The sequence below is a fragment of the Lepisosteus oculatus genome, chromosome 1, assembly GCF_040954835.1.
Source record: "Lepisosteus oculatus isolate fLepOcu1 chromosome 1, fLepOcu1.hap2, whole genome shotgun sequence".
Taxonomy (NCBI): domain Eukaryota; kingdom Metazoa; phylum Chordata; class Actinopteri; order Semionotiformes; family Lepisosteidae; genus Lepisosteus; species Lepisosteus oculatus.
Genome location: NC_090696.1, coordinates 22,115,002 through 22,136,058, shown reverse-complemented (window position 1 = coordinate 22,136,058; position 21,057 = coordinate 22,115,002). Strand labels below are relative to the sequence as shown.

Below are 21,057 nucleotides of genomic sequence, written 5' to 3'. Positions count from 1 at the left end.
TTTCACACTGCTTTCAAGAAGATTTTGCTTTTTATGAGCAGGTGTGCCCCTATGAGCATTAGTGACAGCAGCTACAAATAAGTCTGACAGCTCCTGACAGAAAGGTAGAAACATTCTTGGCAGCAAGTGTTTATTGTTTTTTTTTTTAAATTCTGAGATGCCGCAATGAACAGTGCAGAAGCCTATTAGCGCCACAGATAAAAAAAATATTGCGTTTAAATGAGGTAATATAGCATTAAAATGGGACACTGCTGAGATAATTGTTTTTGGTTTTGTCTTGCATTCCCATATTTAATAACATTCATGCCTGTGCAAACCGACACAGAAATACTGTCTGTCTCTTCTCCCTTCAAATGACGTTTCCTGCTGTGTAATTCCAGAGCTGAAAGCTTTTGGTGTTTTTATGCTCATATATTCAACGATCAAACAACAGTAACAAGACACCAACTGTAAGTGTAAGACTGTTAAGTCTTAGTAAAAGTATTTTGTTCAAAATTTGAAGATCAGGCAACAACCAGTCTACCTGTTTCTGCAGTTTCACATCAAGAATTAAATATGTTTATACCCTGTAAAGTCGTGTCTTTTCTGATTTACACAAAAATGGGGGAAATTACATGTTTAACCCAGGGAAGCTGTACAAATGTTGTGCACACAAACACTATCAGCCTCAACTAGGGTATTTGTTCTGTAATTTTAAAGGTTGTTAGTGGCTCTGGTTAATAAGGCAAGAAGCATTTTGCCTGCCAGTTTGTTTTCTCCCTGATGAAATTTCCATCCTTTGTTGTTCTAAAGAGCGTGTTCACTTGTGTTCCTGAATGACGTCATTTTTTTATGCTGCAGCTAAAGGCAATTAGATGTTGTAGCTCAAGTACAGCATAGATGATACTGTAGATTCTACAACTGATAACTGATTAATTAAGATTTAGTAATGTATCTTCCACTACCTTATTTATTGTACAGTCCATTGTATTAAGTTGTTTCAAGGATACTTAAGGAATCTCTCAGTGGTTATTCAAAATTCACAGAACAAGCACCTCAATATCGAATGAAGATTTAACCTAGAAGGGTACAATATGTTTACCTGTATATTAAATAAGTTAATAATATATTTATTTAATTTAAGTTTATAAGTCTAGCAAGATAAATATAAATTAGGTCACATTAAATAATATTTCATTAAATATAGTGAAGGATATTTTTTACTTCATATTGCCTTACAGATAACATTGTGTCTCTGTACACAGTTAAAAATAATTTTATGTTAAACAAGAAGAGCAAATGAGAGGATACTAGATAGGACTGTGGAACACAGCCAGTCTGCAGTACACCGTTTTTTCTGAAAATTATGTGATTGACTTTTCAGCATTAGTTATATTATTCTAGAGCCCATTTTCAAGTAGTTTTCAAGTAATGGAAGATCAGGTCACTTCATCTTTTATCATTCATAGTGTAGATGCACTGAAAACTGTACAAGAAGCTATACAAATATAGATAGGCCTTTACAGATAAACTGCAAGATTACTCTGATTAATGTCGTACTATTAACATTTAATATGACTCCTATAAAAAGGCTTTTCCTTAATGTTATTGTAACCATCTTGGGACTTATTTTGTAGCTGGTTGGTAGCTATTTACATGCATTAAACAGGCAGGTTGTACTTGAATAAAGGATATCTTTGTGTTGTATTTTACATCTGCAAATTGAGGGCTTTCTTTCATCTGAGCCTTTCTGTTTGGTGTTACGCCACCCATATGTTCCACAGCAGTATTATAATGGCAGAAACAATTATCCCTGTCCCTTTAGTTAGAAGCCTGTCTGCCTCTCAGTCTCAGCACATAATTGAATCTAGAAGTTCTAATTGCCTTATACCATAGGATTAATGGTCTCTTAGCTAAATGCCGCAAGCATTAATATTTGTGATCTTTCAGCTAAATATCCTGAAAAAGTATTGTAGTTTTTCCATGGGAAAATGCATTCTGTTGGCTCTATCTGGAATTATAGTGATTTTTAAATCCTGTTTATCCATATCATACACTATATCCTACACTGTTTTGGTGATTTCAAACCCACTGATCTAATTTGTAGACCAGAGTATTGCACCACAGAATCAGGGAAGGTTTTCATTTGACCTTGTGGAACAGGATGATTTCGGAAAAACTGGAAAAACCAGCAGCTCCAAACAACACACTGGGGATGACTGCAGTAAAATGCTGACAATGCATTATGTATTAAGACATGCACAGCTCTGAAAATGGTGTGATGAAGATGAGGAGATGATCACCTGAGATGAAGGTCTCAGTTCAATTGATTTTTAAAACCGAGCCTTCTCAGTCCTGGTTTTATGTCTTTCTTGGAAATATCATAAATATCTCCTGTCATAACAGGTATGATACACTGGTTATCACAGTATATACAACTATGGTACTGCCCTTGGATTCTCCTGTCATATCTAAGTGGCAAAGCGCTGGACCTCTTAACCCAGCTGAATTTGTCTTGAGCAGGACGAAGAACCCCTTTCACAATATCTAACAATTTCTAGAGAGAGTATAAAAAACCTTCTCAAAATTGTCCAAATAAAATAGATCTATATAAAATAAAGAAGACTGAAGTGCAGAAATGTTTGGTGAAACAAAATAATATTTGAACACTGAACATAAGCTCATTTGAGTTTCATAAGGAAGTTACAAATTTCACCTGATGCAAAGTCTGTCGTAGTTAACTACATACAGCATGTGATGCAGATGCAAGTCTGACTTGTATTTTTATGTACATGGTTGATATTTTCAACCAAATGAGTTGGATGGGATGACTCGTTCACTGTTGGTTTGTAACATTCTTATGCTTTTTCAGGTATCCTAATTCGGTGAATGCATCTGTGCAAGATAAGGCTGTTAATATCTTCTTTGTAACAAAGCAAACACATTGTTCACAATCCCGACGCTTGGGCCTTTTGACTAGCAAATTAAAATTCCAGTGCATTTCCTGTAATGTCTGTCTAGGATCTAAACAGTGTCATCTAAAACTCTTATCTCCTTGCCAGCAGCCTCCGGCCAAGGGCTAAAAATGCATTCATATATGTTAACACTTTCATAAGTATTTTTTACATCAGGGAACTTTATATTTAAACACTTTGCTGCTTTTATTGATAACAAGTATACATTTTTGCCTACTTACATTTCCCAGGGTGTTTTTTTTAAGGTTCAGATAATTTAGGGTGGAATACAAAATACCATTCTTAACTTTCAGAGGATTGACTTTCCTGTGTTTATTCTATAGGGAAAGCATTAGAACTTTTGGCAGTCATATACTGTATACCATAATTTTCTTCTTAGCTCTATTAAAATTATATTTCACATATGAATATGAAATAAAAACATTTCTTATTAATAGATAAAATGTAAAATATTTAGAGGATTTTGTGCTTGATGTCTTCACTTTTCAAGTCTCCAAAAAAGAGCAATCTAATGTTACAAAACTATATTTAAAAGTCCCCCCCCCCCACATCTTTATAATTATTTTCAGAAAGTGAGAATAGTTTGCTGCAGAGTAAAAAATGTTTGTCAACTACCATATTAGGTTTATGACCATAAGTAAAAGATTAGTTCTGGGTGGATGCAAAAGCAAAAATAAACATATGTCCAGTAGTTGCTTGTGCTTAATTAAAGAAAGGTGTTAGCCAGGGATGTGGGTTGCACTTTCCTGGCTTTCTACAATGAATGCTGTCTGAAATGTTTCTGGACACGAGTCGTGTTATTTTTGCTGAGGACAGGGTGTTAAGAATGTTTTTCTGCCTCTGCAAGCTTGATTATAGTAACCCCATGTTATATACAGTAGGTAGTCATTATGTTTCTGTGGCAGGACCTTGAGCTTGCTAATTGAAATAAAAATGCAATGGAAAGCATATTTTTAGTAGTACATTGCCTCATGTTGTAGTCCATTGCCTTCACACCACTTACTGTTTTCTACAAACTCCACGATCTGTTAGACCCACCTGATGGAGCAATGGTGTGTAATAGAGGCTGCATCCTCTCATTAATGGAAGAGTGCCCACTGAGGACTGCATTTGTATTACTGTATGCAGGTGGCAGGTGGGTTAAATTGACTGTAGTCTAAGCTTTACAGATAGAAGAATGATCTGCTTATTAAGGGTAAAACATTTCCACCCTTAAAAATGTTTGGCCTTTGTATTGTTTCATACAGTAAATTTAAAAGCTCTTCAGGTCAGATTCTTTTCCGACCATAGAAACAACTGAGGAAAAAAATATGTGCTACAAGATAAGATGTGGAGTTGCTCTTATGTTTGTAAACATCATGACCTTTTCACTTCCCGGTGTTCAAATTCATCATTTCGATTTTAACGCATGGAGTTTATGGATTGGAAATAATAATATCAGATACATGTTCTCTGGTGATTTGAATTTTAATGACTGCACATTATTCTTAGTCACAGCAATTCAGCAAACAAATCCTGAAAAAATGACATTCATTGCATGTTCATCAAAACAAGACAAATGATAAGGTTTGTTATCAGGATCTTTTTAAATAACCTGGAACTGAGTAGTGCAGGAAAAACATAAACCTTAGCTCACCTAGAGCATTGACTGAATATAAAGAAACCCAGCAGCTACTCTGCTTACTAACATAAAAACAAACTTCTCTTACTCATAGTTCAGTCGAATACTTGTTTTTCCTGGCTCTTTTTTCTCTCTGGTGCCGTGCTTAATAGAGGATCCGTTTTCTTATTAAGACAGCAATTTGTGGAGCCCCAGAAACATCTGCTTCCTGGTTTAATTCCTCATCTGGCGAATCATCTTCGCCTGACTTGTCACATGACCTAGGATGGCAGGTTCTACACTGTAGCCTTCTGAGAAATATAATTCAAACAACTCCTACAAATCATGGGAGGTTTTGTAGGACAGACCAGCATGCCTTCTCCATCCTTTCCTTGCTCTGTACCAGGGTGTCCTGGCAACTCCTCTTCTTCAGTCTTCATTATGGGTTTCTATAGCAACTCTGCAGCTGTATCATCTCCTGGCAAAATGATTCCAGGATTATGCCATGGTTGAAGTGTACAGTCTTCCCCATCTTGTCCTCCCTTGTTATGAGGTTGTTTTGCTTTTATTTTGGCCATGGAGGGAGCCTGCTTCCTGTTTGGGAGTCTTAGGCCATGATGCCAAAGGCATTTCATTTTCATTCGCAACAGGGTACTCTTGAAATGTCTTCTCTATCAGCTCTCTGGCCAAGAATTCCAGTCTGCACTCTGCTCAAGTCCACACTCTGCCCATGGTCCTCCTCACACTCTCTTGTCACATAGTCTTTTGAGTTTGGGGAATCGTGTTCCTCCATGGTGAGGCTCCAGTCCTCAGGTATTTGACTATCTTGTGGTCTTATTCCATGCAATTTGGCCACAATGTGACACATTTAACAGCAGCTTGTAGTTGTTCCTCCTCCCAGGCCCTCATGTGCATCTCCCAGACCACCTCCACCATGGCTTAGAGGCAGTGGAGTTAGGCAAACTGATATTTATCTGAAATTATCTGAAAATCCTCATTTGCCTGCAGGATCAGTTTTGCATAGCCCTGAGGAAGGTGTTTCCTGCCCTCTGTCTCCAACCAAAGTATCCTTGAATTTTTCATGTTTCTTATTTTGTTTTTGTTTTTTAAAAAAACACTGGGACTGTCTGCCATTATGGTGTGCTGTTCCTGAAACCTCCTGCCACATTGTCCATGCTGTCTGTTGATGGCAGAGTGGTGTGGTCATAGAATGTTTTAAAATAGGTGGATCCTGGGAAAACAGGCGCACACAACGAAGGTGAAGTGGTACAAACAATGTGATTTTTATTTTTATGGCAGGGAAAAAAACAGAACAGAAAACAAACCTTTAACGTACCCAGAGGCTTCACTCCCTATCTATAAACAGATACCTGGGTAGTTATTCTGCTTCACAGTGTGAGGACAAACCTCTCCAACAGTTTATTTGTTCCCTCTAGCTTTTCTCTCTGGTGCAGCACATAACCGTCGATCTTCTTTCTAATTCAGATAGCAAATTAGGAGCTCCAGAAGCAGGCAGTTCCTGGATTTTAACCCATCACCTGATCAGTTGTCTTCCACTGATTGGTCACCTGATGCACGCTCAACTACTCAACAGCCTTCTGGAAAATTTATTTTATATAAGATTCACCGTCTTGCCTGAATCTTCTGCCATCCTTTAGGAGTCTATTCAAGAAAGCGTCCTTATACAGAAATTAGTTCTTAGAGTTGTTAGAAATAATATAACAATTATCAGTGTTCCTCAGACATCAGTAATCTTTTGCTCATCAAAAGAAGTTTAGATGTTCACTTGGTATTTCTCAGGTAAGATGTAAAGCTTGTAGAAAATTTCAAAATTCAATTTATCATTCTTCATTTCCCCCAAAATAGGACAGACAGTATGGCTGGCAAAATTTAGCTGGGCTGAATTGAAAGGTAACAAAATGTATGTAATAAGAGACTGATTTCTTGATAAGGTTTGGATTATAAAAAAAATTGTATTGTTTGCTTAAAGTGAATTATTATTATTAATGGTAGATACTGTTTGGTAACTCAGATGAATAAAGAAGATACAATCTATTTAGGTATTAACTGATTCAAGGAAAATTACATTGACATCAGGTAACATTTGCATATCAGTGAATGAGCTACAGTACAGTACAGTATATTCTGTTCTATACCAGAAACACTCACCTGACATGATAAAGACAAAATTAAAAACTTTTGAGTAGTTGAGTAGTACTTGGTGAATTACAGTTCAATGCTTAATGACTCTTTAGAAAATTATATTATAATATTACAACCGTAAATTCACAGATACAAAAAGTAGTGTACTAAGCATGTACACTAATTGCCTTTAATTGTCAATGTAGTTATCCTTGAAAAGGGCCACCAAGCCCACTGGACTAAGCACGTGCTGACAGAGCATCATGCCGAGTGGTAACAGCATGTGCAGCGCCCCCAGAATGTGCCTTGCTGTGGTCTGTGCAGTAATTAGCACATGGCTGAATGTGTAATGTGATCCTGGCACACAGGATCACGAGCCCCTGCTAACACACCTTTCAGCAAGATATTGTAGTGATGTCAGTCCAGAATATAAAAGAGATTATATCTGGAGAAGGGAATAGTCATTATTTCCAGGAAATGGAAAAATTTGTTTCTGTTTCACATGCAATCGCAAATTATTTCAGACTAAATGAACCATATCTGCGTACATTTTAATCAAGGCGTATTTGTCTGTAATGTAGAGTACAGTGAACTTTAATTTCTGTCTTTGTGTCCTGGTAATCCTTTTAATAGACTCGCCAGTTATCTCGGTGTCACTCTTTGGTGTTATTTCTTTTTTTTGGTGTAAATTCACTATTTCTTTCTTGTCAATGAATAAAGTAGCCATCATAATTATATGCACCGAGGACAGCATAAGAACCAAGATAAGACAGTGTCTTAAAACATTAGCTATTTTTCCTTGGTGTCTCTTTTTTAAAAATATGTTTACGATTAAAATGGATTTTATTCGTTGAACTGCTTGGCTGCTTATGACAGCAAGGCAACCCAACCTGTACCAGAACAGGACGCGTGGGGACTGCACCCCAGATGGGACCAGTCCATCACAGAGTGCACACAGATGGAGAATTTACTTTATTACTGTATTTTACACCAATTAAGATAAGATAACTTTATTAGCCATATACTCTACTTCTTGCATTAGGAATTTGTCTTTTCACATACCCCAGCTTGCTGTCCATGAGACACACAGACAGGGGGAGAAGCCTGGGGTCAGAGCACAGGGTCAGCTATTTGTACAGCACCCCTGGAGCAGTTGGGGTTAAGGGCCTTGCTCAGGGGCCCAACGGAGCAGGATTCCTCTGTGTGCCACATGATTTGAACCGGCAACCTTCCAGCTAGAGGTGCACATCCTCAGCCACAGTGCCACCGGTCTGCCGAGAGCTGCAGACCGGTCTTCGACCATGTCTTCGGATGGTGTTAGGAAACTGGAGTGCCTGAAGAACACCCACAGACACAAAATAAGAACATGAAAACTCCATTCAGATTTGGGATTGAAGCAGTAGCCCTCACTGCCATCCATCCATCCTTCTGCCCATTTAAAAAAAACACGTCCTCCAGTACAAGGTAGTGGAGGAGCCAGAGCCCATCCTGGCACGCAAGAAGCACCAGGCAGGGTACACCCAGGACAGGAAGTCAGTCTGTCTCAGGGCACACAGACTGAAGCCCGTTAACCTACCAGCATGTCTTTGGATGGTGGGGAGAACACGGGGAGGCACATACAGACTCCACACAGATAGCATCCCAGGAGCTGAACCTGGCGCTGTGAGGCAGCAAAAATAACCACTGCGCCACCATGCCTCCGTACGGTTATACACCTTTACAGCACTCTGATTTTGGAATTTGAGTGAGCAAAACGAGTTATTCTTACTGTGAAATAACTACAAGAGCTCTGTGTAGCCTCACAATTCCAAGTTCCTGTGCTCAGTTTTGGCCTCAGACATCTGTCTGGGTGGAGTTTGCATATTGTCATGACCGCCAACCTGCCCAGACCAGCCCACAAGAGAGCTCCCAGTAGGATGAAGATAGGGTGCATTAGCTATTGAAATGGGCACTTTGTCAACCCAGATCAAGGCCAGGAAGCGGCTTCTACAAGCTGAAACTTCAGATGCTGTTCTTTCCTGTGACCTACTGTAGCTCTCTGATGCACTGCTTTGTTTGCTGAGGGATTTGATTTCAAGTTACCACACAGGCTCTCGGATATCCGATCTCTTTGCTGATATTGATGCTGTCTGAGCCCCTCTGGAGAGATAGCTGGGGAAGAGATTCTTCTGACAGCAGAAAATAAGCATAAAAATTCTCTGCTTATTGCCTGCTGTATCTCACAGGAGCCTCCTATCTACCTTTGTACGTTATAAGTCTGTCACTGGCTAATGATGACCCTATTAACATTTTAGGAACATATCAACCTAAATGGCTGCTCTTGTTCACAACTACTAAGTTAGTTGACGTTATGAGGTCACATACTGACTTTTCTGGTTTACAGAGGCCCTATGCAGCCATACTAGCTGCAACACTTCAACTAGGCATGCTGGAATGTTCTCTCCGGTTATTCTCAGACTATTCTCCTCACTATAGAGCACATAAAAAAATAAATCACTGGTGCAGAAATCACTTTGCCAGCTTGGAATCAGGCGTTTCCTGCTTTATGCAGCCAAGCTGAAGATCAGCCACGATGGCCAGCCGAGACTGTTTGACACTTGAAGTGGAAAGATTTGTCTCAGTGCTGCAGAAAAAAACAAACAATTTCAGCAGCCTGGTCTTGTTACTTTATTGTCAGGCACTGGAGCTGGATTTTTTTTCTTCTGTCTGCTCTTTCCTTTGTGGATAATACTGCTTTTGGTGGGAGTTTTTTGGATTTCTTTGCATCAAATATGTTTTGATTCAGTGAAATTGAAAACATATGTGAGCTGTTGTGAAGCCAAGGAGAATATATTCTTCTTTACTGTGCCTGTTGCTCTGGGTGATTTAGATTAGTATTTAGTTACGTACATTGCAACAGTGATGCTACAGAACTGTCTGTCACAAACAGTTTTTGTACTTGTGGGAGTGAATTAATATCTTGGTTCGAAACCATGGGAGATTGACTTATCTTTCTGTCAATAAGCATTGTTGTGAGTTGCTATTTCAGTCCCATTTGGGGAAGTAATTTTGTGTTTTGTCCATTACTTTTTAGATTGAATTTGTACTTAGTGATTGATCATCACTTTTATTATTTTCAACCTTCAATCCATTTTCTAACAGCTTGCTCCAATTCAGGGCCACGAGGAAGCTGGAGCCTATCCTAGCAAGCAACAGGCGCAAGGAAGGGTACACCCTGGACAGGACGCCTGTCCATCACACACAGATACAAACATACCCACAACGGGGCCAGTTTTCCCAGAAGCCAGTTCACCTCCCAGCATGTCTTTGGACTGTGAGAGGAAACCAGAGCATCCAGAAGAAACCCACACAAACATGGGGAGAACTTACACACTCCACACAGACAGCACCCCAGGTCCGAAATTGAACCCAGGGCCCCAGTGATGAGAGGCAGCAAAGCTGACCACTGTGCCACTGTGCTGCCTTTATGTTATTGTGAATTGATTTAATACATTTTGTTCCATTTTTTTGGAATAATAACTGACAAACCTGCTTACTTCTTCTTCTGCAGGTTATTTTATGCTACTGTACATACGCATAAAAGGAGACCCAAAGGAGTGGGATGTCCTTCACTGCCGTGTTTATACACCAGTGATAAGAAAAGATTTTACAAACTTTTGTACTTTGTGGCATTTGATACATCACACAACTCTTTAGTCTTTACTCTTTTTGATACATTTTTAAAATATCTTCTGAAGTTCAGAGCAGTTGGTGAAGAGAGTGCATTAGAGGAGTATGAATGCTGCTTAAAATATGCCCCCCCAAAATACAATAACAAAATTGTCATGTAGGACTTTGCAGACAGCCTTCATTATGTGAAGTACAGTACTGTATGACCACAACTTCTTCCAAGACCTTGCTAAAATACTGTAGTATTTGTAATTGCTGGAATTGGTCCATATAAAAATGGGAAAAAATAGAATTTGCTGAGCTGTCAGTTTCATGTTGCAGCACGTCCACATTTAGAGAAAAATACTTCTGATTCCCGCACAGGTAATGCTTACCTAGACTTTCCCCACTCCCTGAAATAGGAGAACATCTGGTATCACCCCCAGTCGCACACTATCACAAATCAAAGGAACTACAGCTATAAATTCCTAACGGGATGTGACAACAGGAACAAGTTCAAAGGAAATCATTAAACTGGTTACGCACTGCCCGGGCTTTGAGCATGACCCGATCCTAATTAAGCCCTCCAGAGCCAAGACTTGTCCAGTGTCTTGCCACAGGGGACCCCCAGTTATTACAATGCAATATTGTCAGTAAATTGTATATATAAATTACTCTAAACTCTGATCCTAGGGGACCTTATATCTGCTGAGGTTCGTTCCAGCTGAATTAATTATCGCAGGTGCTAACAGAGGCCTTTAATTGAACTGGTTGCTTGTTTAGCCTTTTGTTCTGCACCCAGGCCTTGGTTTCAGAAATAGCACACATCAGGCAACATACTGTTGCCAGCATTGTCACCATACCAAAACATTGATAGCTTATTATGTTATATCATATGAAGATGAATTCATCCACCAGAATAGCTAAATCTTTTTTTCTGCTTCCGAAAATCTCTAAATTTTAAGTCTGTTGATGTTCATATACAGTATTTCACAATTGACACTATTAAGTTATTTCTTAATCTTACCCACTCTATAAGACAAACTGTTTATACTAGTTGATAGGGAGGTAAATTTTACTGCCTCATAGGTTTGGGGTCGTGGGTTCAATACTGGACCTGGGATGCTGTGTGGATGAAGTTCTTGACATCAAATCAGAAGAACAGCTTATATAACCAGTGTTTTTTACATGTATTTGTATTACATTTTCCACCACCAAAACTACGTTATGCATAATATACATTACAGAAATGTCACACAATGTGTAGACTGTTGATACCAGGGCTTTTAATCCACGGTTTGTGACTTATATAAGGCATACACTCTTAATTTCGTACAGTTTCTGTAATTCTATATTCTTAAATTTAATATCATGCTTGGGTTCTGTACTTATTTCTCTTAGTTCAAGGAATTACTCATGTTGAACGCATGCTGAAAGTGAACTTTTTCTTGCTTGATTATGACACCTTTTATAAAGAGTTTTTTTAATAGATTTATAGTTTTGTGATTCATTCTAATGGTTAATAAATGCTGTATTCAGGGCTCTTGTGTGGATTTTGCATTTGATATGCGCGGATAATGTAAGCAACAGATTTCTCCTTTAGAGCCAAAAATTCTGTGGAAGTCGAAGCGGAACAAATATGTACAATCCTGGAGAGTATTGTCAGATACATTGAATAGCAAATTTTAAAACCTGACCAGTGTTGGCATCGAATTCCTAATACACAAGACAAACATGCTGAACATCTATGTACTGTAGATTACATGAATTAAGTCTAAAATGAAATTACATTTTAGCTTCTGATTGAGGTGATCGAGATGATGATGTACACTGTAATCCTCAGCAGTTCTGAACAGATGTTTTAGATTTGTAGATTTGTATTAACACTTGTATTAACACGACCGAAACGTTGTGTTTTTTCTCTCTTCTTTTTTTCCAGTATGGAATAAACCTATTACTTGTTCCATTAACCTAATATCACAGCATTAGCTTTTTCCCCCAAAGTAATTTACATCGATGCCAGTGGGAAACTGTAAGTTTTACATGTCTGCCAAAGGTTTCACAAAATTATTATTACAATATTAGAGCTTCAGTCGACCGTTCACATATTGGACCATACAATGTGACTCTGCTTGTCACATAATGCTTGAGAAAAAACTGTTAATCCTTGTTCTCGCTGAATGATACTGCTGCTTTAAGATGTGAATAAAACATATTTATTCCATCCCTAATTCTAATGGCCTCTTTTTACACTTTTTTAATACCTCTATATCCAGAATTAAAAAAAATACATCAACAAAACATAGGCAAATGTTTCTTACTCACCTTCTTCTTACTGTAATGTTAAATAAATGCTTAGATATGCAAATTCTTATTTTGCATTCATAACATGGTCTTCAGCCTCGTACTGTATATTACAGTACCTCAACTGAAGCTGCGGCATTTTCGGATGGCATATGATTTAAGATACACTCTCAGAAACTGCTTGGATGTAGGTTGTGTGTCAATGTCTTCCTTTTATTTTATTTTTATCAGTGTGGAGCTGCAGATATGTTTTTCCAGCTCATACAATTTTAATACCCTCATCACTTCTCTTTGTTCCGTAGTGTGTGCCTGACATTTTCCACCCATACAGTTCTCCAGAGATGCGTCATGCGTTTCCCAGAAGCTAGACCTTATAAGTAGGACGTCAGCCTCACTGCTGTGACAGTACAGTACTTGTGTCGCTAATGGAAGCACATCACAGAGTTAATGCTATCACACTGCGCAATCTGGATTACCTGCCGGGAGTGGGGGAGGGGAACAGTACTGTGTTTTACCAGGTTTATTGTTTATCAGGGATTAAAGAATCTGCAGAAAGCAGCTCAGGACATGTGGTACTCACTAGCCTACACCAATTTTAACCATTATTCTTTTATTTGAAACAATAACAGTAAATGATTTTCTTAATATGGTACACGTAAATGATCTGTCTTTAAACTCAAACCAGACTACTTACAGTTATAGTCCTGCTATTGTGAAGGGTTATGGTGTGGAACAAGCGTTCTCATTATTTTGGTTCAGGCTTGACATATAGCATGTGTGTGTGTGACAGGTCAGCCACAGTAGGGTGACAACACCTCCCAGAGAAACCAGAAGTCACTAAGAGCCATAAAAAATGTGTGCTGAATTCCAAGTGAAAACTTATCCCACTTGAAAGGTTTGTGCGGAATTAACCGCACAGGTGCTTTAGGGATCAGCCTGTGTATTTTAACAGCTGCTCAGGGAGAGAACCGCAGCTTCAATACTCCAAAAGGTTCTGACGGTTCACTGAAATGCCTGATCCTTTTTAAAGAGACAGCTTTAGGTAGAGTGCTACAAAATTCCTCAGTCAGAAAAAACAATACACAATATACTCTTCTAATTCCCTGATCAGGATGTAAAAGAGTCAGCAGACCTGAGAAGTTGGACATGGTGAGAGTCTCTTTATGGTTTCTAAAAGACTGTATCCAGGGACATATGAGACATTTCCTTTGCCTACCTGCAGCCAAGTCCCAGCTTTGGCACAAGACACTAAGCTACCCACACCACTACTGTCAAGAGCCTATGGGATAAGGGGTTGACTCTGTGTAAAACTAGAGTATTGCAAAATATGTAGTATGTATTCAATTGCAATGCACGCATTTCAAAAACGGGCATTACACATTGTAATGTCATGTAAGGAATAAAACTGAAAATAATTACCAAAACATTTTTCACTAATCAAACAACTAAAAGGGTACTTTAAGAGGGTATGGGACTTTCCAAAATTCCAATAAATTAATTACTGAATTGATCCTTTAATCTCTCGATTAACCCAGTTTCTGAAGATTGCCGAATTGATCATTTAGATTTAGTTGGAAGAAAGATTTGTGAAGGAAATGGTTGGTTCAGATTCCCCCGATCTTAAGGTTAATTCACCAGTATTTATTGCTATTACATTTTTCTTCCTTTACAACTGAAAAACATTTGCATACTGTATAGTTGTATAGCGTTTTTCAAAAGATGCTAAATTGCTTCACATAGGAAAGGAATGCTGTTTATACAGCACTGCAATGCAGCACTCAGCCAGATGGCATGGGACAGGCATTATGCATCAGCAGACCCAATACACACCTGATCAGAGTGAGACGTGAATTCAACCGTCTGATTTGAAGGGAACATTAGAGAGACCAGATTATGCAGTCCCATAGTGTAATTTATCCAAGACACCAGGGTTAACACCACTACTCTTAGAAACATTGCAGTGGGATCTTTATTGGCCAGTAGTAGTTTTGCTAGTTTGTTTATTTATATTTGAAAGTCAGATGGGCTAGACATGGATTATTTAATACCCCATGTATATATTACAAAGAGAAAGATTTATTTCAGAAAAGCAGAGGTGCAGTCAGAGATTCAATGTGTCTTATTTTATTGAAGAAGTTAGATTAAAATCAAATAAGTACACACAAGTCATTGTAAGACTACATTCACTGTTGCTTTGACTTGAAGCCATCTTTGTCATTTTTGTTATGGCATTGCATATAATATATTTATGTTTCTTATTAGCTTTTCTGAAACATGCAATAGCTTTAAATAGGCAGCTGTAAAATGTGTTGCTTAACACATTGCAGATTTGTTTTAATTTACCCTTAAAATTACTTACAGGTGCTTGTAAATTCCTGCTTCAAAATAATTATGAACTGCTGCTTTGTACATGCTATAGAGCATTTTAATGTGCCAGTTGTAATCAGCTTTCAAAGCAACATGTGCCAATTTGAGTAATATATATCAAAGGGACAATATATATCAAGTACACAATATATTTCTTTCCTCCATACCTGTATTTTATTAGACTCCAAAGTGTCCCCAGTGTTGCACCATCAATCATTTGTCAAGGTCCTTAGACACTCTGAGATTAACCAATTTCCCGCTGGCTAGACTTGTTTTTTTTGCCACCTAACATCTGCAGAGTGAGTTGACCACAATTTATTCTTGTGAAATTGAAATTCAAAGCATGAATGTGAGGTTAGCGTCTTACGGAATTAACATAAGACACACAGTGTGGCCCATCTAACATTATAGTTTAAAAGTAAGATAACTGAGACCTTAAAGTTATTCCCTGCATCAGAATTGAACGAGAAAATAAAGAAAATTGTATGTGTAGATAATAAGGGAAATGCATTAGTTTGTAATGTGCTTTAGCCTTATTATAAACAAGCTTACTTTCAGTCTTGATAGTTTTACCTCTTACATATAGGAGGAGACCCACTCATCCAGCACTGAAGGGCAGCACCAACCTGGTTGACACATGGAAGCCATTATGCTCCAGCACCCCCAGTAAAATGCGGATCCAATGGAAAGCTGGCTTTTGCCAAATACATTAAAGTAGAACTTTAGGCAGGCTAGATAGTGGGGAAAGGACACTAAGGCATATGTCCACTGTCACTTATAGCTAATCAATGTATTTTTATTTACAATAGAATCATCTTTTTTGCCTTTCTGTCAATAATAAGTATTAATATTTGTTGTGGAAAAAAATGAATGTTTTGCGAAATGTGCCAGAGAAATTATTATTTTTTAAAATTTCATAATGAAATTCCAATATGATTCCCTTCTCCCGGTTGCTAGTTACTAGTTGCTGTTTGCTGTCTGTATTGCCTAATCCAAATTCGGGAATGTGTAAATCATGTTGATCTGTTTATAGCAAATATACTGTGAAATATAAAGCAGAGTAATTATTGCCATATACAGTATACATACTGGGCTTATAGTTTAAGTGAAGCTCGCACATTCACATTGCAGTTAAAATGACAATTGGTAAATAACTACACTTTTGTGCTTTTTCTCTGTTTTCAAAGAAAAATAGATAAAGCAGTGACCATGTACAAACTTTTATTTACTTTTTCACATTAATGCTGTGAGAGAAACGTTTACGACAAGAGCTTATCCTATGTGCAAAGAGCTGCTATATCATTGCAGTAATAGAGTACCCTTCAGAATTCAAAGATTTACAGGAATGTTTTGCATCTGCATCAATACAGGATTCTAGTTTGATGGACACTGAATGATAAGGTTAGATTCTCTGCTAGAATGTATTTTTTAGCATTTTGAGAGGACTATTTCAAGTCCACTACTTAAAAGCCAAGAAAAATTCTATCAATAAGAAAATAGTATAATATTATGAATAATAATAGTATGGATAATATAATCCTCAAGAACAAAAAAACTGCAAAGGAGAATGTTATTAAGGATTTAGGTATTATGGTTGTAATTGGATTGCTTACAATTTGCATCATGTGCACTGTGTTTAATATCTAGGGAACTGGCTCCTTATGTATGTAAAAATGCACAAAGATGATTTTGGACAGCTAATGTGCATATAATGAATATTCACAAGTCTGTTTATTTGAATAAATAAGCTTTTTAAAGCAGCAGTGAAAAGCAGATAAATACAAAGGTTTTCTTAAAGTAGTAAGAAATTAAAGAAATATAAAAACTCATAATTGTCAAAAATTGTCTTCCAATCATTTGTGGTTATATAGTGAAACGTTAACTGTACAGTGTCAACATTAAGACGTAGATAAAAAGATTTTAGACGTAACAAAAGCCCGGGAGCATACAGTGTATTAGTTTTACTTAGGGAAAAAAGGTTAGATTTTGTCCATTTTTCATTCGCTCATCTGTCTTGTGCAGTGTACCAGCAGAATCCTTTCTGAGTCTTGGAGTCTTAGAGTCATAGTCTGCTATTTTGGTTTAGTGACCATGTGTTTTAAAAAAATCTAATGTTAATTTGAATGTATGGATATGCTCCTGTTAATGCATACACAGTATGGACTTGAAAGTCCATTACTTACTGTATATTCATTATTAATATGTAGTCACTTTTCCTGAGCTGCAGCCTAACCCAGAAACGTATGATCTGAGATGGACTGAGAGCACATGACAGCTGTACAGAGACAAATAAATAACTTTTCATAACAGTATACTGTAGGCAAGAAATGTTGTCTCTTTTTGTCATAGATGTGTAAAATCCATGTGCATAGCCTTTGGTATTCCTGTATTGTCATGTAAACCTATATTCTGTTAATTCTCCTACCGTATGGCATTCATCAAACCTGCTACTGTTGAAAGAATTTCTGAAAACAAAATAAATCTCAAATATCCAAAGAAATTTTGCTGAGACTGAACATCTGTTGTTTTTTTGATAGAGGATAGAAATGTGTTAACATTTTTTTTTTCAGATTCCTTGGGTAAATCGTTGTATCATTGTCTAAAAATTAAAAGAGAAATTGGAGCAGGTATCTCAAATTAAATGCCTTATGGTATAAAATAATCATCTGACATTATCACTGTAATATCAAAATATATTTTAAATTACTTGAAACACAATATTGCTCCCAATCTCTATCCATCTGCATCACCTATATTGCTTAGGATACATTTTTAAAGTTCTGTGGTGCAAAGCTTACATTGTTCCAGTGAAGGTACAGTATACAGTAGGTTACAACTTTCGAGAAAAAGAGTAAAAAATCCATGGATACACTGTCTGGCAAGGAAATTAGATACTGGCCTAGAGTGGAGAGGTCCACATTTTGTCACATATTATACCATTAAACATGTCAAGATAACATTACATCCTGTTTGTAACCACTGATCAAGTTCACATAGAGCTGCCTGCTGTGGTCAGGCTAATGCATGTCCTCTGAAGCTCAGGAGGTTCACGGTAATCTGATATAAATTCTACATTCTGTAAATCAGTCACTTGCAATATAGGACAAATGGTCCTCTGTTGTTTTGGCCTTAATATTTACTGTCCCCATCGATGTACATAATGTAGTTTAGTTATCAATTTATTGTATCTTCTGTCCTGCAGCTATTTTAGAGGAAAGCAACATCAGATAAACATGCTCCAAAATAAATAATAATCCTTAAACTTACTGTATATATACACTGTAAATGCCAGCAGCCATATCACCCTGCAACTCACAACTGACAACTGTTACGGGAGCCGGGTGGGTCTCCCGTGGAGGGTGGTGAGACCCTATGTGAGGCGGCGAATCCGGGAACAAGACCACAGACAGCGTTCAGGGAAGACACACAGGGTTTACTGTGAAGGCAGTGAGGGGTTACAGTTCATGATCCGGTGTGCAGGGGAAAGCAGCCTTAGGCATCCAAGTCCAGGCAGGTCCAGGCGGGTAGTCAGGGGGTAGTTCAAGATCCGAAAGGGCAGGTAATTCACCCGGGATAAACACATGATAAAATCCCCGGAAGAGGGGAAGCAGGACACAGGCACGTTGGCACAGAACAGAAATGGGATTGGGGACGCCGAGTCCCAGACACTGTGTTGAAAGGCGGGCTTCCAGGCATCCGTCTTCCAAGTCCTGAGCCCTGAAACACCCGAGGCGCAGCGTTTAAATATCAGCACGAAAACAAGACAAACCAGATAATAAAGTCCAAAGGCCAGCCAATTAGAGCGCTCACTAGGGGAGGGATATCGACCATGACAGCAACACACTGAAGCTCAGCAGGTGTGAGCCTGGTCAGTACCAGGATGGGAGACCTCCTGGGAGAAACTAAGGTTGCTGCTGGAATAGGTGTTGGTGGGGCCAGCAGGGGGCGCTCACCCTGCGGTCCATGTGGGTCCTAATGCCCCAGTATAGTGATGGGGACACTATACCGCAAACAGGCGCCGTCCTTCGGATGAGACGTAAATACGAGGTCCTGACTCTCTGTGGTCATTAAAAATCCCAGGGCGTTTAAAGAGTAGGGGTGTAACCCTGGCGTCCTGGCAAAATTTCCCATTGGCCTTTACCAACCATGGCCTCCTAATAATCCCCATCTATGAATTGGCTTCATTACTCTGCTCTCCTCCCCACTGATAGCTGATGTGTGGTGAGCGTTCTGGCGCACTATGGCTGCCGTCGCATCATCCAGGTGGGGCTGCACACAGGTGGTGTTGGAGGGGAGTCCCCATTACCTGTAAAGCGCTTTGAGTGGAGTGTCCAGAAAAGCACTATATAAGTGTAAGGAATTATTATTATTATTATTATTATTATTATTATTATTATTATTATTATTATTATTATTATTATTATATAGTGCTTTTCTGGACACTGCACTCAAAGCTCTTTACAGGTAATGGGGACTCTCCTTCACCACCACCAGTGTGCAGCCCCACCTGGATGATGCGACGGCAGCCATAGTGCGCCAGAACGCTCACCACACATCAGCTATCAGTGGGGAGGAGAGCAGAGTAATGAAGCCAATTCAGAGATGGGGATTATCAGGCCATGATTGGTAAAGACCAGGGGGAAATTTAACAGAGCTCTATCCCAATCTGTTAGAGCACATGATAATTGGATTTATTATGTATTATGAGTGCTTCAATACTTGATTCTTACCACTTTTAACAAATAAGATGAAGTACGATTAATTAGACAACCTCCTTCTATTGATCAATTTATTCATTTTCGATTCTGTAACCACAGGCAGTAAGGCAGATGAAATTTTATTTATCTCTTAGATGCCATGATATGCTGTGTGTGTCTGTGCGCTTGCTCTGCCCTGACCAGATCATAAAAAGAGGGTCTGTGTCTGCTGTGGTGACGGTTTTTCTACAAATGGTACAAATGGTATCTTGAAAACAACAGGAAGGCTTTCTTTATAATATACAGTATGTTAGTCATTGCAGTCCATCATCTGAAAACCAGGCACCTATTGACACCTATAATTTACCCCATTTGTTTTTCTGCAATTTTTCATGAAAAGTTGCTTCCAGCTGTGGCACTACAGCAGCCCCACTTTTATTTCTGTAAGTTGTAGATGTTTCTGTTTGTATTTACAGTCTCATTTACTGTACTTTGCAACCGATAACTGTCAATTCCAAAGGGAACATTGTGGTTAACATTGTGATTCTGTTGTTTTCTGACTGATAAATGACCTGTTTTATGTAGCTTTTATTCTACTTTGTATCATTGCCAGTTGTAATGTATATCTGCCTAATAATATAAAACAAGGGCCTCTGAGATGCCCCTTCTTTGACAGTACTTTTTTCGAGTATAGATTCAGTCCTAGAGATCTCAGACAGTAATGGAACAAGTCTCCAGGATTCTCCAACTGCAGAGCCCGGCTGGCTAAGAGCTGTGGACATTGTTGGCCTTGCAGTGTACAGTACAGGGCACGATTACTCTTTGCCAGAGCACGGTTCTTTGTGAAGTGTATGCAGAGGGCAGTAGTTTTAGAAAAGCTAGGCTGATTAAGAAGAAGTGACCACAGATGAGGTGACTTAACAAATACATGGCTTCTCTTTTTTAAGCAATTGTTCCATGTTTGTGTGAGTACAATTTTGTAAATTTAAATTAACTCTTAAAGTAAAGTGTTCTGGTCATTTAAAGTTGATAGCATGTGAAATAAGATTACGTATAACAGAAGCAGGTGTAACATTGTGTGTGTTTTCCTGTTTTGCAGGTGAACCCGAGTTTAAATACATTGGGAACATGCATGGCAACGAGGCTGTGAGCCGGGAGCTGATCATCTTTCTTGCACGGTACCTTTGCAATGAGTACCAGAAAGGCAATGAAACCATCGTCGATCTGATCCATAACACACGCATTCATCTCATGCCCTCAATGAACCCAGATGGCTTTGAAAAGGCAGCCTCCCAGGTACTGATAATGCACTGAACATTGGTATATTATTATTATTATTATTATT

The 21,057-nt window shown here is 38.4% G+C and overlaps 1 protein-coding gene across 1 annotated transcript in view; it reads left to right on the top strand.

Moving 5' to 3' along the window:
* Positions 1 to 21,057, top strand: part of cpe (carboxypeptidase E) — a 42,095-nt gene that overhangs the window by 10,530 nt on the left and 10,508 nt on the right. The window contains exon 2 of the mRNA XM_006629465.3: positions 20,812 to 21,008. Within this exon, the coding sequence (XP_006629528.2) occupies positions 20,812 to 21,008 (197 nt within the window). The remainder of the gene's footprint in view (positions 1 to 20,811; positions 21,009 to 21,057) is intronic.